We start from the raw sequence: 16,063 nt of genomic DNA, 5'->3' as shown, positions 1-16,063 counted from the left end.
CTCCTAGGTTGACATGTATGTCAGGTTTCTATTAATCACATTTTAACCCCCTCCTTCCATGTGCTATGCTACTTCATTTAAAACTGCTTGTTCTCCATATCCTTTTAGTTCATGTCGTCTTCACTTCTTACCCTCTATTTCTAAATACCTAGATCTTATTTTTCCAAGCACTTCCATTTCCCAATTTTTTATATTTTTATTTGTGTTGAGAATTATTCTTACAGAACACCAACTCCTTCCTGCCCTCTGTGCTTACGCAAACAGAATACAATACCAAATCATGTTAATAAATTATAGGACTTGTAAAAACACAGCTGATTTTCCAGCCTACAACAGTTTACTGCAAAGCCATTTTCACCAACTGTAGACAACATAATTACACACGCATATACACACCTCCTCTCAGGCATTCATTTGGCTGCCAGCCTGTTAAATGCCTATGTTCTAGGAGCGAACATTAGAAAGGCAATACTTTAACTCATTACATGAACATTAAAAGGCATGTTTGTATTTTGGATAGTACTTTATTGTATTCAGAAGCCACTGGAAATATTTTCCCAAATTACATGCTATAAGAGCTCTAAACTTAAAAATGTGTGAAAATTATAGTTCCCCACCCCATCCCAATCCAACTTGTATTGTAAAGTAAACTTACTGACAACGTAGTCTTCTCTAGAAATAGAAACCCTTTCAGTGTGTACATGGGGAGGTTTTCTAAAGGAAGGGGAAAGGGAAAGCTCACACCAGCGATAAATTTGGTCAGTAAAATTACTTTTATTCTTTTTTTTTTTTTAAATAGAAGGGCTTATACAATTGAGTATAAAGATATTTGAAGAACATGGAAATGAAATTAAATGAAAAGTGTCTGGAGGGAATTATTTTTATTGAGGAAGAATTTACATAGCTAAGTTTAAGTATTCACCTACTTTTTGCTGCCTCCTGTTAACAGGCATAATGAAAATATTGCACTGAGCATATGCATGGAAAACACAGCTAATAAAGCAAGAAATATGGTAAATACATTTCATACAACCTTAAAATAATTCAAACAATCATACAACAAATTCTGAAGCACTTCTGTGATCTGCAGTCTTAAGATGACGTTCACTGTTCTGAAGTGTTTACAAATTGACACTTTTTTGTAGAAAGGTTTTGTATTGGTTAATAAAACCACAGCCTTAAAATTGTTGGCTTTCAGTTACAGAGGTAACAGAGAGGTATCATCTGAATTCACATCAGAGCTTTTAAAAAAAAAAAAAAAAAATGGCAGCAGTACAAGCATGTGTCTCCTCCAGTATCCAAAACTCTTTGTGGCTTTGCCATGGCCAAGGAATAGAGCTACACAGCTCAACAAAGCAGCCAGTCTCCCCGAATAGTTTACTGATACAATGCTCTGCTAAATACAAAATGAAGCAGAAGAACCTCAACTAAGCAAGAGAAGTTCCACACAAGTCTGTCAATATTGACTACACCTGGGAATTCATTAACAAAGGAGGAAAATAATTTTATTTGACCAATCCATGAAGTAAATTTATAGAAATGCTGCTCTGAAGATGGGAGAGAAAGAAGTTTGCATAACATACTCTGAGCCCACAGCAGAAATAAAGAGTTACAGATGATTTGTTCAGGGATGATTAAGTCAGACTGAAGACAAACCACAGCAGATCCAACCTGTTTTCCACAAGAGCTCACTCCAAACAAAGATCTATTTACAATTTTCAACTGCTTGTGGAAAAGCTACCCGAGATGTTTCAAACATCACTGTTCCTTCAATTCACTCTATGCACACTATGGGTCCATCTCAGAAACACCTTGAATAAACGCTTGAGCATAACGGACACAGAAGTAGCCTGTCTCCAATATTAAAATTATGATCAGTGGAAGAGAAGCTTTTGCACACTTCAACATTTTATATTGCTCAGGCACTGAGGATCAATTATCTTCAGCACAGGAATTTTCAACTCTAGGTTTTTGCTAGAGCCAGTGTCCATTCCTCCCACATATGAAAAACTGGGCTACTTTTTATCCTTTCACTTCATTATAATTTGAATTTATTTACATACAAAACAAGAGATAGGAGAAAGTTCTCTTATATTAACCCAACAATGGGCACCTTCACCTTGTAATAAGAATGCCTTAGGCAAGGCAGCTGCCTTTACTTTAGGAGCGTGTATAAAATTCAGTGTGCCGGTATCAAACAGAAACAACGTCAGATCCAATACGTTCCAGTGGGCCCTTGACTATTAGGTACAAAAAAACCAAAGCCAAAGAACCAAAAAAAAAAAACCTCCAAGACTTTTCACCACTTTAGTTCTGTTTAGAATGCTACACAATGAATAAATTACATCTTTCTGGGATAGTGTTGCTTTTACTCCTACATCTCAAAGAAATTCCAAGCTAATTAATTAGAGCAAGAAATTACATTGAGCAGGATAATGTTTTAAATGAAAGAAATTACTTAGAAACACCAATCAAAGATAATTTGATTATGATTAGCTGTGCTGAAGTCTAAGTCATTAAAATTGATGAAGAATGTTTTTACACTGGTCTATTCTATGTAATCCATTACCTACGCTATGCTCTGTAGTTCAAGTCTAACAAATGGTATCTGATAATTCAATATTGAAGACTAAAACACTTTCAATGCACCACTTGCTTCCCTACACTGACATGTTTCCAATTAAAAAAAAAAAATCAGTAGCAAGTAGCTGTGCAAAATTCTTCACCGGGAGAACTTTAGCTTACATGAAATATCATTCAGATTTTTACCTGCTCACCTTCTACATAGTCATGTTTAAATATGGCTGCTGCTTTATTCTGAACAGTCATTATCCCACAGAAGTTACAACCATGGTTTGGTAAGAAATCATTCCCTGTGCTTTCTAACAACAGAGGCCTGCCCAAAGGTACAACATTTCTTTCCATGCTCTCAGCTGAAGTGACGAGCAAGACGAGCAGACCTATAATCAACACGCAGCTGAACAAAGGAGTGAAGGATGTTCTTGTCCAGATTAGCAAGTTGTTCTCCTGAGCAAACTTGCTTTAAATTATCCGGGGCTACAACCAGAAGATTGCAAAGTGCATGCAAGGTATCAAAGAGTTGTAACACCAGCGCAATCTGTGGTTAAGAGAAAAAACAGAGAAAGACAGATAGTAAGAGTTAGAGTTGCTTGAACTCTTGTGACACTATGTCCACCTAGATTCTCAAAATACTTCCTCCCTGCAGAGGATTTACATCCATCATTCCCTCCTCATGTGTGCATAAATAGACACACACGCACGTATATATCTGTAGGGAGATATGCACACATGCAAAGTTATACATAGAACACATAATAATGCAAACTCAATACTACTTCAATATACACACACAGCCTGCAAGCAATAAAATGGTATCAGGAAACTGCTCTTTAGGACATGATAAAGAACTGCTGGTACAGTAAACAGAATATATAACATCAGTATACAAAATGGCGATGTTCAAACAGAAACAAACTATTTTTATGAAGAAAAAACCATCTGATTAAAAATAGAGTACCGCTACTAATTTCGACATGACTGTACATCACCAACCTGTACATGCTTACCTTGAAGTCTTTGGCACACTTCCTATATTCAGCCACGTCACAAATAGCTAACATGCCTCCCATGCAACTGTAGGAATATTGCTGTAGGTGTTCATAGATAAGTCGATGAAAACGAACTCCAAGCTCCATCAAAACTGTGTCCACATTCTTACCATCCATAGAATTTCTAATCTTTTCCACATGCTTTCTAACATAGCCACAGACTTTAACACAAGCCTAAGTAAAAAAAAAAAAAAATTAGGTAACTTACTTTCTAGAAATCTGATCTTCTCAAAGCGACTTCCACATCCTAAGCTGAACAACAGTCACCAAGTCTTTAAACTTCCCACAACACAGCACCGAAATCAGTAATTTTCCAAATAGTAATTTTCCAACAGTTTATTTGACACATAAAGATGCAAAAATGCAAGTAGAAAGATGGATGCAAGACCATATTCAATTCAGTTATAGTTTACATCAGTTCAGAATAGAACACTTTAATTTGGGCTTTTAATTTAAAGAATGATCAACTGCAGGGGGGGGAGGGGGAAGTGATTATAAACCTCTTGTCAGCCGCAATTATAAACCCAAAGTAACAGCTATCCAGGCATCTTCACCCTTCCCACATAGTGCCAGACTCTACATCCTACTGCTCCACTTCTCCCATTCCCACCTGGCTGCAGGTATTCAGGCAATGCTCTTGCTTCTTCCATTGACTGTAGTTTGTTCTCTACTCCTCTCTGCATTGTACCTTAATAACAGCCTAACATAACCCAGCACTGCAGCTTCTCAGCAGCCTGTAGGCTGGGATTCAGACAGATTCAGTGGTAGAGACAACGTTCTGCAGCAAAGAGTGTTCATGCCATACCTGTGATGCTTTCTCATGCTCCTGCCATTCTAAGGGGAAAAAGCACCCAGCAACTAGAGAGTACCCGATAATTCATTTCCTGAAACTAATAGCTTAAAGCTAATTATCAGCTAAAAACCTTGCTCCAAATCTGGGCCTCTCAGGAGGGGAAAGAACATAACAGTTCGTCCAGCACCTACTGATTTGTGTCTGACACTAGATACAAAATCTCTAATGTTCCTTTTCAGCTTGAGAAAATAGTCCACAACAGAGTTTGGAGGTGCTTAGTGCAAAATGGAATAGCTAAGTAAATTAATCAAATGCACATTTTGTCTAATGCGTGTTTGGTAAGGCATTTTGTACCTGATAACACTCATGAGCATTTGAAGCTATACTGATGAGCTGGGGCTTAGTTTACTTACATTAGTATATTGAATCAAAACATTGTTTTCATCTTCTGGTTTAAAATCTGTCTTCTTTTGCTCTGCAGCCAAGATGTGCTTCATCTGTCCAATCATACAATTCAGTGTCCTTTAAAGTTACAAATACAGATTGGGTTTTGAAGGGAACATTTTAATTTTCCTGATTTTTATATTTACATATACTAATATGATTCTACACAAAAGCAAGCAGCATAAAGCAATGAGGAAAAAACCCCACTACCTAACATTTGAGTAACCTACAGAAGATATAATAAATGTTGGCTTTTAGTGTAAGAAGCAAGCAGTGCTAGGACATGTCAAAGGAAATACTTCATTTAACAGACATGCGCACACACACATATGCACTCTTCTGAAGTTGCAATGCAATTCTATAGAGACACTTGATTTTACATAAGCAGTTAGAAAAAGGAGAATCAGCCAAAAAAAAAAACCAAACCCCAACAACCCTAAAAACTCTTTCCTCCAAGTTCAGTGTCTTGGAGCACAGCACACAGCATGCTGGCCAGCTCTTCAGAGAAACTGGATAGCATTCTTCAATGCACAGGGAATCAGAAAGCCGAAGGAAGCATTCCAAAGAGTTTAGTAGAATTAGATCACTTTGCATATTACTCAGAAGCAAGATTCAGAAAACACTTGGAAAATGAAGGGGGGGGCGGGGGAGAGGGAACCTCTTCCTTTGCCAGAGCTTGGTATTTCTCTTGTTCTCAGAAATCTTAGAGAGTTCTACAGTGTCATTTATTTCTCCCTCACAGGATATATCCTTTCAGAACATTATCTAAGGTCAAGGCCCTGGTTTACTTTAAGTCCAAACCAAAGGTCAAACAGCAAAGCAGCCGGGAGAGGCTGCATACCTCTCTCAGTGCCTACCTTTGCCAGGAACCTCCCTCTGTCACTCCTCCCCACCTCCCCTTTTCTTTACCCCCCTCACCCCTTCCACCTCCCCGAAGAAAACACAGTCAAGGCCATTACAGGCCTTGAAGGATTCAAGTTCGGGTGAAGGGGAGAAGAATATATGTACCCAAAGAGGTAAAAAACTTCTTTTCTATGCACAGAGCTCAGAGTTGCATTTCAGGTGTACTTTATTCAACAATCCACATACCAATAGGAATTTAAAGAAATTATATCTTGCATTCTCCTCAATTTCCATTTCCAATAAATACTCCCAGAAGGCTGTTTATACAGAACACAAACTGAAAGAAAACCAGTTGAACTAATTTTGTTTGGTTGATAAATCACTTTCCCAGTTTAATTGCTATGAACGCCATTCAAGAAGCTGCTATTGGACTTCTTCAGATTGGATAATGTTGAAAGTATCAACGTTTAGAAATTCGCTTTTATTTTTTAAACTAGATCATTCCTTTAAGCAAGACAATCAATTCTCAACAGCATCAGTGGCACCACAAAGCAGCATGTTAGCAGGCACACAAACACATTTTACATGTAACATTCATCTCAAAACTAATCTCTCTTTTATTTGTGCCAAAGCAAAAATGTTTTTGAAGTCTCCATCCACAATCCTTTGAATGTACCGTTTTCCAACCAGGACTTGTTCTCCTAAGTCTTACTATCACTTTTAAGAGACTAATTATTTTACACGAACAGTTACAAACTATTTTAATGCTGATGACTGACATGTATCTGTCTAGATCTAAGCTTATGGCCTCAACGGTTCAAATATTTCAAACTTTGTGTTTAAACCTCTAAGGTCACTTCCAGCAGGAGCAACTAAAATCTCAGTTGCCACTTACACATCCTCTCTCTCCACCTTTCTTTTTGCACCTTCAGAAAACGCGGGGGCAAATAATGTATCAAACCTCTTCCTCACCTCTCTGCAGAAAGTACCTAGTAGGACACAAATGCAATGCCTGTTTTTCCTATGCAGTGCCGTTCTCAGCCCTCTCCAGTATGGTGTGATCCTTACAAAAACCTCAATAATAATTTCCAGACTAGCCCTCGTTACCCACAGGATGGCTTATTTCCTTTACTACAGAGAGAAAACAGGCACAGAAAGCTTAGGTAACACATTCTAGGTTGACTAATGCCACCTTGAAATATGGGAACACTACATGCTTCCTGGACCAAAGTAGGGCATCACACAACAGCTCAATTTCCTAATATTAAGCTTGTTAGTTTGTTATTTTCCTCTGCTGCAAAAGAGCTATGATTTTAATTTACAATTTTTATAGCTATCCCCTCATTTTTATTTGGAGAAATGGGCAAAAAAAAAAAAAAAAGATTAAATGAGTCACTCACAACCTCAAAGCAAGTCAATGTCAGAATCAAAATTATTCCAGGTCTACAGACTTCTATGACTAGGTCTAATCCATAGCACTGCACAGATTCAAGCAAATCGTCTAACCTATTTTTGTCAAACTTTGCTCCTAATGGAAATCCTGCAAGTCTTTAACCTATTTCAATCATCATTCCTCCCTCCTTTAAAGTAGAAAAAAGTAGTTTGAGACAGTAAGGCAAAACTGAATTATTGCACTCTCTCAACATAACCCAAATCCTTTAATGTCCTTACAGAAGTATTTATGGGTCAGAAATCTGCCACAGAAAACATGACCCTCTAAACAAACAACATCTGAATTTCCTATGCACAATAATGCATACTTATGGATTTTTAAAAAAATGTTTAAAAAATAAATTTTTTGTTCAGAAATAACTCATCCCTAAAAGGAAAGCTAACGTACATCACAAAGGAGTTTTACAAGAATTAATGATTAACAGAAAGTTTAAATCTCTACTTGCCTATCAATGCCCATATCCAGCTTCACTTCCATTTGTTCTATGATATCCTTTTTCTTCTGAAGGCATTCAGATAATTTAGGAGAAGAACTGCAACAGTATAAAGGGTTGGGTGTGTGACAGTGTTAAAATAACAAACCAAATTTGTCTGCTGGGACTGCTACTTACAACAGGATTTTGTGAACACTTCCCATCCCATCAGAAAGGACTTATATGGAGTTAGCTGGCTTCAGAACAACAAATCAGCGGCCTGAACAGCCATCTGATCCCGAGCAGGATTTGTGGACTGCCGATGGGCAGTACTGCAATGCGCTTTAGGCAGCGTTGTGTCTACTGAGCAGCACCTCTCAGCTGCTGCCAGCCCCTGGCAAGTGAGCAAGCAAACCCAGCTTTTCACGTGCACTAATTCACAGCACATCAGTGCGCTCTACCTCAAGTGTATCCAACCCGTGGCTCCCAACAACACGCAGCTTTCATGTAGTTCACGTGGCTCCCAAGGCATGGCCAGCTTCTCCCTCTGCAGAGCCTGTGAGGTACCCCAGGAATCTCAGCAGCCCTCATATTGCCAGCTCAACCCCAGGTGCAGCCACAAACGCCCTGTAGTCCTGGCCTGTGATGCAGCAGGGAGGTCTCTAAGGAGCAACCTGTCTCTCCTTCCTACCAATACTCTTGGAGCTCCCTCTCTGCCATTAGTTCTCCAAGGTACCGATTTGTTTAACTTCCCTTCTTCCCCCCCTCATTACAGCATTTTATCTTCCCACATCTAGCTGAACCACTCCAAGAACAAACTCCTCTTAACAGAGATGAAGAATGTAGAAAATTGCTTTCTTCACCAAAATTGACCACTCACAAAGGAAATGCTCATCAAAATAAGGTACCTGATCAATGGCATCAGATGATCATTGAACTGCTTGTCAAATAAATGGAAAATAGTATTGGCCTGGTGGACAACATCCAAGAAATAAAGATTTGCATTCTTTGAATCAGAAGAAGGAATGCCTAAAGCAAAGAAGGTTTCATTAGGATTGTAATGATACACAGTTCTTATAATTAGCATTATGATTTTTTAAATATGCAGAATTTTTCCATGAATACTTAAATCACAGGCTTAGAGTTTCAAAAATTTACCATGGTGCCATATATAGAATACTTCTCATAGCTATATCAGGTAATAACCATAAGCATAGAAATATCTTGCTTTTAAAATTTCTAAAAGCAAAATGGAACAGCCAATTTAAATATTTCTTCAGAACACGAGTTTTATGCTTTCATGTAGGAAAGACAGGTTCTCATTATCAAGATTTTAACTTCTTTAATACAAGCAGTTTTCTTATTTATTGTCAGTCTTTAAAATGCATAGGTATACAAACAAGCATAGAATTCTTAGAAAACGTAAGACACTAAGCCTTAATATAAACATATTCTCCTGCTATGGCACAGAGAACAATTAAAAGAGGTAGGGAGCGCTGATGTCCCAGTTTCTGTGACACAAACGTTTTTGAAGACAGTAGCATGTTTCCATCTGTGCATCAATTCCCCAAATAGAAGTCACACTTCAGAAGACATTAAATGCTGACTCCCAAATACACAAAATGAATTTCATTTAACCGATACATTCTGAACAAGGCCAATCAATAAGGCACAGCAAGGACCTGCAAAGATCATCTGCACAAAAAGGCCAATGAGATAAAATGCTCAGAAAATATTATACTCACCAGCAAGGCCTGTTTCTAATGCATAATCAATGTGTTCAGTACATAAGAACTCTACAAGCATAGAAAAAATTCTGAAAGCATTCTTCGGTAAGTCAGATGGATCAGAGAGCTTTAAAGAAAAAGAAAAAAATTTATTCTAAAGGTCAGTTCTACATACATTTGAAAGTTTATCCGATAGTGTGTAGGGGATAAGCTTAAATGTAACAAGTATTCCAGAATAATTGGAATTTTATTTTAAATTAAAAGTATCCATACAGAGAACTATTCAGGAACAGCCTTTAGTATCAATAAACCCTTCAGCATTAACAAGTAAGCTGAAGCCAACACACCACAGGATGCTCCAGAAAGCAAAAGTATAAACAGTTCCTAATAACAATAGTAATAATAAAGGAAAATATTAATTAATAGTCCTTAAAACACAATTGTCCAGATGTCATCTCAGGAATTACCTAAACTGCATACCACTGGATGCTGGGAAAATGTACACAGAAAAGATGACTCTACCCATGCACTGCCTTTTTTCTTTTTTATTAAGCTTATGCCCCTGGCCATAGTAAAGACAGGACACTGGGTTAGATGGACCTTCAGTTTCACCCAGTGCAGCTGTTCTTTTATCACCGCCACAGGACTGCAGAAAAATAATACAGACTGAACTTCACTATATTTATCACAGTTCAGCTGGAGTCAACGGAGCATGAAAATTTTTATTAAGTGAAGTAATGCCCACATACACACGCAGCATCTGTACCTTCACGAGCTCCCATAAACAACATGGGATTTTGGACAGCAACCTGCCAGTAAATCCCTTTTCTAAAGAAAAATGCGACAGGGCTTTTGCACATAAGAAATATGGCTTTGGTTTTTAAGGACTTATGTGAAGACTTTATGAAGCTAGGAGTAAGAAAGATTACTATTCCAATTCAAGTTAATTTACGTAACAACACTCCCAAAGATTTATGCCGTATTCTGAAAAAAAACAAAACAAGAACCCCAACAATAGAACACCATTACAGAGATTCCCAAACGCTGAAAAGTTACAATATACAGTTACATTCAGAATTACCAACTTATTTTTCCTAAAGCAGCCACAGTTGGGACACACAGCGTATCTGCATGCATCTGTCATGTGATATAAATATCACAATTAGTTAGCCAAGGACATATTTAACTTCTCTTTTGCATAGTGAGTTGCCCTGACCACAAACAAAACCCTAGCAGCATGTATGATAACAGAGAAGTTATACACCTGTAATTCTAAAAATCTCCTCATATGCTGAGATCCATTTAGCATTGGTTTCCATCCCAAAACATACAATTGTTTTCAGACCAAGTATGAAAAATTCTGATCCCAACAGGAAAGGAAAAAAAAAAGTTTGTGCATAACCGGAAAAAGTTTATATGATGAATTTAACAACCATTTCTAGCAACTACCATATTGAGAAAAATAACAATCTACCTGCTTGCTTTGCAGTCACTGACTTTCACCACCAAGCAGGTGGTCATCTCTGCGTACAGGTAACAGTGCTGTATCTGTATTCTGTTATAACTTTGGCTCCTCTAAGTTTATAAAATATTAAAACTTCTAAATATCTAAAATGTTAAGTTTTTCTGCACTAAGCTAATTTAGAATGTTAGAGGCATTAAAATTTGTTAGAAATCAGTGTAGTCAGCTAATAAAAAATCCCTAACATTTAAATTTGCAATTGAATTTCAAGAGTTTTCATTTATACTAAAGTATCAAATAGTAATTGACAGGCAGTAAAACCAGAGATTTAATCAGAAGTAAAGCACTTTTTTTTGTTAGACTAAAGCATTTAAAGAACAGTAGAGTGTAACCAAGGTAAACCATGTTAAAGATTATTCCTCTCAACATTTTATTGGTGATATTCTCTAATGCTAGAAGAAATGGCACTTGACAAGGGAAAACAACTGTTGAACTATGCTCTATATTTTTAAAGCAGGAAAAAAAAATTACACTAAAGGTTTCTCAAGTCTTCAGTCTAATTTAGTAAGAAAAGCAATGCAGACAATAGGTTTAACCCTCCCAACTTCTTCCAAAAATAGCAGTATTAAAAACCAGAAAATACAACTAGATCCACATTTAAAAATCAAACCCTTAGCCTCCACCATGACCCTGATCCAGTGAAAAATACAAAAGAGAATTAATTTGTTTAATAATGTCCTTCCTTTCTTCCTATCACACTTCAACTGAAAATTGAACCTCAAGATTTAATTTCACACACAAAATTATATCATTAATGGAGATCACAGGAAGCAAACTTACCCTGTGACATCTTTCAAAAGCTTGTTTAGTTTCTTGCAAAAGGTTAACTACCACTTCTTGCGACAGAAAAGTTTCTCCGTGTGTGTCAATACTTGGCCCCAACGGTAAGTTTGTACGTTGCCTTATTCTCTCCTTGAGGTCTTGAATACTAGAACAAAGAAATACCAAAAGAAGATTTCACTGGATGGAAATTTTGATGCCCAAATTCAACAATAATTTAGGATATTTTAGTTGTTAACTTAAAAAACAGAACCCAAGACACAGCTTAGGATATGCAAGCATTAAGACAGTTTTGCAAGCTTAAAAAAAATTGCCAGTAAATGCAAAACTACGACCTCTGATCCCATGGTCAACTGTGTTCTACCATGGCGCGTCCACGCCATGGGACCAGCTATTCCTCATTGTGGAATAAGAGTAATTTCAAGTGAATCCTATGGCACTTATGCTCTGTGGACAAAGTTTAACCTCCATACATTCTGTCCCATTGTACTTTCAAAACACTAATGAGAGCTTTCTATCTCAGCCACTCCCACAAATCCTCTCATCCTCATCCACTATCTCAGCAGTCCTGATTTAGTCAAGCATGCTCCAACACATTACCATGCATAAAACAACCCATAAAGTCAGTCACTACAATCAATTTAATTTTCCCCAAGAAAATTAAATTTTCATCTTTGTTTTTTAATTCATTTAATTACTTTGCTGCTGCTGTTCTCTGCAAATCACTTTTCATTCCTGACACACTGAACCCAGTAGCTCTTTGAAAGATGCAGTAGTCTTATCACCTCTGCTTCACATAAGTTTTAATTCTTCCTTTCCCACTTCTCACTACTCCTTTATTAGCGTTTCTCTACCCTGAGGATAATGAAGTCTTGTTTTACCTTTCTCTAAGTCCATTGCATCTTCTGGGCTCACTAAGAGCTTTCTCACTGACATTGCTATGGTCTTTTCCCCTTCCTAGGTCTTGGGAGGGGACCACAAGACCTGGGCAGGTGAAAAAAAATGTATGCTTTTAGATACACATATATACATGCTTTAGGTACCTTAATTTTGCTTCAGTCCTTTTGTGGATCTGGATCCTAAGTTGAAACATAGGTTTAACTGGTATTTTTCATTTCCCATGAGCGTATAAATACCATGCATCACCTTTCACATGTACTGAGAGCAATATACTTTTTAGCAGAAGTTAACATAAAGTGATAGCAAATTATAAAAAGCTGTAGGTCATTTTAGAAGCCTGCTCTTTTACAGTTCATGACTGCACAGCTGACATGGCAGATACTATGTTTCTCCCCTTACCACCTCCCTTCCATTTTAAAACTACAAAACTTCACAGAAGAAACTTACCCTCCAGTGCCAATGGACCTCTTCTGGTGGTTTTTGGAATCATAATAGCGTTGCAGAATCATAGCACTCCTACTTTTCAAATAACCGATTTCCACCTCAATGTAATTCTCCAAGTAGGAAATGAAAATGGATTTGATAAGCTTAGACAAGAAAGTCTGCTTATCAGTACCCAAGTTAAATTCCATCAATTTGCTTGACAGATTAGTAGTTCTTTATGCAAAAGAAACAAAGAAGGGTAGAGGAGGAAAAGGTTGAATTTGTATGAATTACAGCATTACATGTTTGTAAAGTACATAGCACAACGGAATCCTGATTACGATTAAGACTTCTAGCAGCTTTACATTTAAGTAAAGAATTTCGCATAATTCATGTTTAATTACATACAGTACAACTGCAATCAAATAAGTCGCCAGTGAGATGTGGAGGACTTGCTTTTGCACGGTTTTAAAATTACTCTCAAAGATCACTATACTAAATACTTCCCATTAAAAATAATAATGGCAATTTAAAATTTTCTTTCGGAAAGCAATCATTGTGAAGGCTAACGGCCATAAAATTTTTTTAATTTTAGTGGAAGTTTACGTTTTTGGCTTCTCTTCCTACATCTTGATAATAAATCAAATCTATTACAAGAGAATATCTACAACAATAATTTCATCATCAATATATAAATACCTTGTATATAGATCATAGAGATTCTTAAGATACTGCTCTGCATCTGATTTCCTGTGTTCTTCTAGCTGGTCCTTTACATAACTCTGTAAAATTTGGGTACATCTGTTAGAAGAATAACTATCAGCCACAGGTCCTACTCACTACTTGCTAGATTCATAAACAGTTTACTGCAAAGTGTATATCTTACTTAAGGTAATTCACATATTCTTTTGTTTTTAAATCTCTAATTTACAGATCCTGCATTATCTACAGATAGAGTTAAATGCATCTTTTAGAAGAAAATTATTTAATGATACAAAGCAGTAGTGTGTGAAGCAAAGACAAAAGACAGACTGCTTTGAAAACATGCTTGACCAACAAACACAAAATCCCCTCTTTTTAAGAATCTAAAGCACTGCAGGCCTAGGGGCATTTCTGCAGTTGACAGTAAGCAAAGGAGATGCTTACATATTTGCTTATCATAATACATACACAAAGCAGATACAAGCTTAGAGCCTTCTTGTCACTGAATATTTGGATAAAAATTTACTTACTATTTTATTTACCATAAAATAGTAAGTCAAAACTGACACACAAATTTGGGGTTGAAAGACAAACTCAATCTCTACACTACAAGAATAACATCTACAGGGAAATTCCTTTTTGCAACTAATAGTCATGTTGTTAACTTTACACACTTAAGTGAGTGTATTCACAGGATGGAAAACTTAATATTTTCAACTATTTCAGACTTTCATATAACTATTGTATTAGCTGTGAGACAGTATTTACAACATAAGTTATTTTCGCTTATTCAATGCTAACCTCACACATGAAACCCAATTCCAAGAATGAACAGATTAAAGATACTTATTAAATGTGAACTTCTTTTCCTGACATATTCTTGGTAGGGGGCATACAGAAGAAATCAAATATGCGTATGACATCTTGTGAATGAGCTAATGAACACACTGATTCCCTTATAATTTTACATATTGAATTTGAGTATTTTCAGTTGCACTGTATTCAGAGTAAAAGCAGCTTTCTTTGATATAGGCTTGATTATCTGTCTGAATTGATACAGAGCAATCAGCTGTGATTCTACATCCTTATACAAGGTTACAAATATTGTAAATTCTCATTAATTGTTACTACTAGATACAATATTTTTGGATGAAAAGTTTCCTCAGTGAACTTCAGCATGTTAAAATTCGAAATACCTGAAGTTTAACTTCAAAGATATTTTGAATGAGTTTGGCTAGCACAGTCTCTGGATTGCTAAAGACTTCTCCAACTTGCTTATTCACTCGCTGGCAGAGAATGGCTGCATCTTCAAAGACGTCATTCCTCAGGAATGCACCCTAGGGTTTTAGAAGCATATTTCATAATATACTTACAACAACCTATACAACTAAATAAATCAACATCCAAAGAGATACATGTAAAACAAAATGCATTACCTCTTGACACTGTTTTATGTACACATCAACGCAATGGGAATAGCCCTATGGAAGGAGCAAAACAACTCAATGTTAAAGCAGGTTCTCCATGCTCTCAGTATAGAATGAAATCAAGGAAATACAACCCCTGTGAAGAAGTTATTGCAAAAAACAGATTAATTGATTCATGAAGACATGAAATCTACTCTTTCAAGCCCATTTTTGTCACAAACCTAACGTAACGTCACTTATCACGACTCTACATGGATATACACCACAGGTTTCAACACTCTCTCAAGCATGAAAGTCACTTCGCACACATACAAGAAAATATTCTCTTAGAATGGTCTCTACTGACACTGCCTCCAATCCCCCATCATCTGCCTCTTTTATTCCCCTGCGTTTGATTTTGGATGGAACATCTCAGTATTTTTAAAGTTATACATGTTATCTGATACAGTGGTTGTGCCCATGCAAATACAATAAGTGCCTGTTTTAAGTGAATGTATCATGGGTTGTTTTATTTACGTATTTAAATTAAAACCCTCAGTTTTTACCTTAAAATGAAGCAAAACTGCTGCTACTTCTCTCATTCTGGAGATTTCGCCTCTCCGCTGTGCACTGGTAAACTCTTGAATTAGCTGGCACTCTAAATCATGGTACTTACCTGGAGAGGAAAGGAGATAACAACAAAAATCCATCAGGCTATGCAATACAAGCACTGACAAAAACTGTAATACTGACAGTACTGCATACTTCTTTAATCATCTTTAACAACTCAAATATAGGAATATGGATTGAACTGGATAGATAACTTACTTGCTATCTTTGATTTTACTTCAGAAAACCTGTTAACAACAAAAATACCATTATTAAATTCAAATCCACATCACAAGAGAAATCACAGACATCCTAGGTCATGAGTAACAGGCACTCTACTTAAAAATGAAAACATGCAAAACAAAGACGACAGAAAAGTTAACATGCTTTATATTCATAAAAACCTACAAGCATCTAATT

The 16,063-nt window shown here is 36.6% G+C and overlaps 1 protein-coding gene across 3 annotated transcripts in view; it reads right to left on the bottom strand.

Annotated features, from left to right (window-relative positions):
- Window positions 1–583: 583 nt before the first annotated feature.
- EXOC5 (exocyst complex component 5) overlaps window positions 584–16,063 on the bottom strand; it is a 29,661-nt gene continuing 14,181 nt past the window's right edge. The window contains exons 6-19 of one of the 3 annotated variants that reach the window (XM_072866182.1): window positions 15,863–15,891; window positions 15,601–15,710; window positions 15,065–15,109; window positions 14,825–14,965; window positions 13,626–13,708; window positions 12,951–13,160; window positions 12,647–12,682; window positions 11,604–11,751; window positions 9,320–9,428; window positions 8,483–8,603; window positions 7,608–7,694; window positions 4,836–4,944; window positions 3,588–3,803; window positions 584–3,118 (exon numbers count right to left, since the gene is read on the bottom strand). In XM_072866182.1, coding sequence (XP_072722283.1) covers window positions 2,930–3,118; window positions 3,588–3,803; window positions 4,836–4,944; window positions 7,608–7,694; window positions 8,483–8,603; window positions 9,320–9,428; window positions 11,604–11,751; window positions 12,647–12,682; window positions 12,951–13,160; window positions 13,626–13,708; window positions 14,825–14,965; window positions 15,065–15,109; window positions 15,601–15,710; window positions 15,863–15,891 — 1,633 coding nt within the window. In that variant the 3' untranslated portion in view covers window positions 584–2,929. The remainder of the gene's footprint in view (window positions 3,119–3,587; window positions 3,804–4,835; window positions 4,945–7,607; window positions 7,695–8,482; window positions 8,604–9,319; window positions 9,429–11,603; window positions 11,752–12,646; window positions 12,683–12,950; window positions 13,161–13,625; window positions 13,709–14,824; window positions 14,966–15,064; window positions 15,110–15,600; window positions 15,711–15,862; window positions 15,892–16,063) is intronic. The other 2 variants (XM_072866184.1, XM_072866183.1) reach the window with 2 other exon arrangements.

Source organism: Ciconia boyciana, chromosome 6 (genome assembly GCF_034638445.1).
Source record: "Ciconia boyciana chromosome 6, ASM3463844v1, whole genome shotgun sequence".
Taxonomy (NCBI): domain Eukaryota; kingdom Metazoa; phylum Chordata; class Aves; order Ciconiiformes; family Ciconiidae; genus Ciconia; species Ciconia boyciana.
Note: the sequence above shows the minus strand (reverse complement) of the source record. Positions and strands in the feature narration are given on the sequence as shown.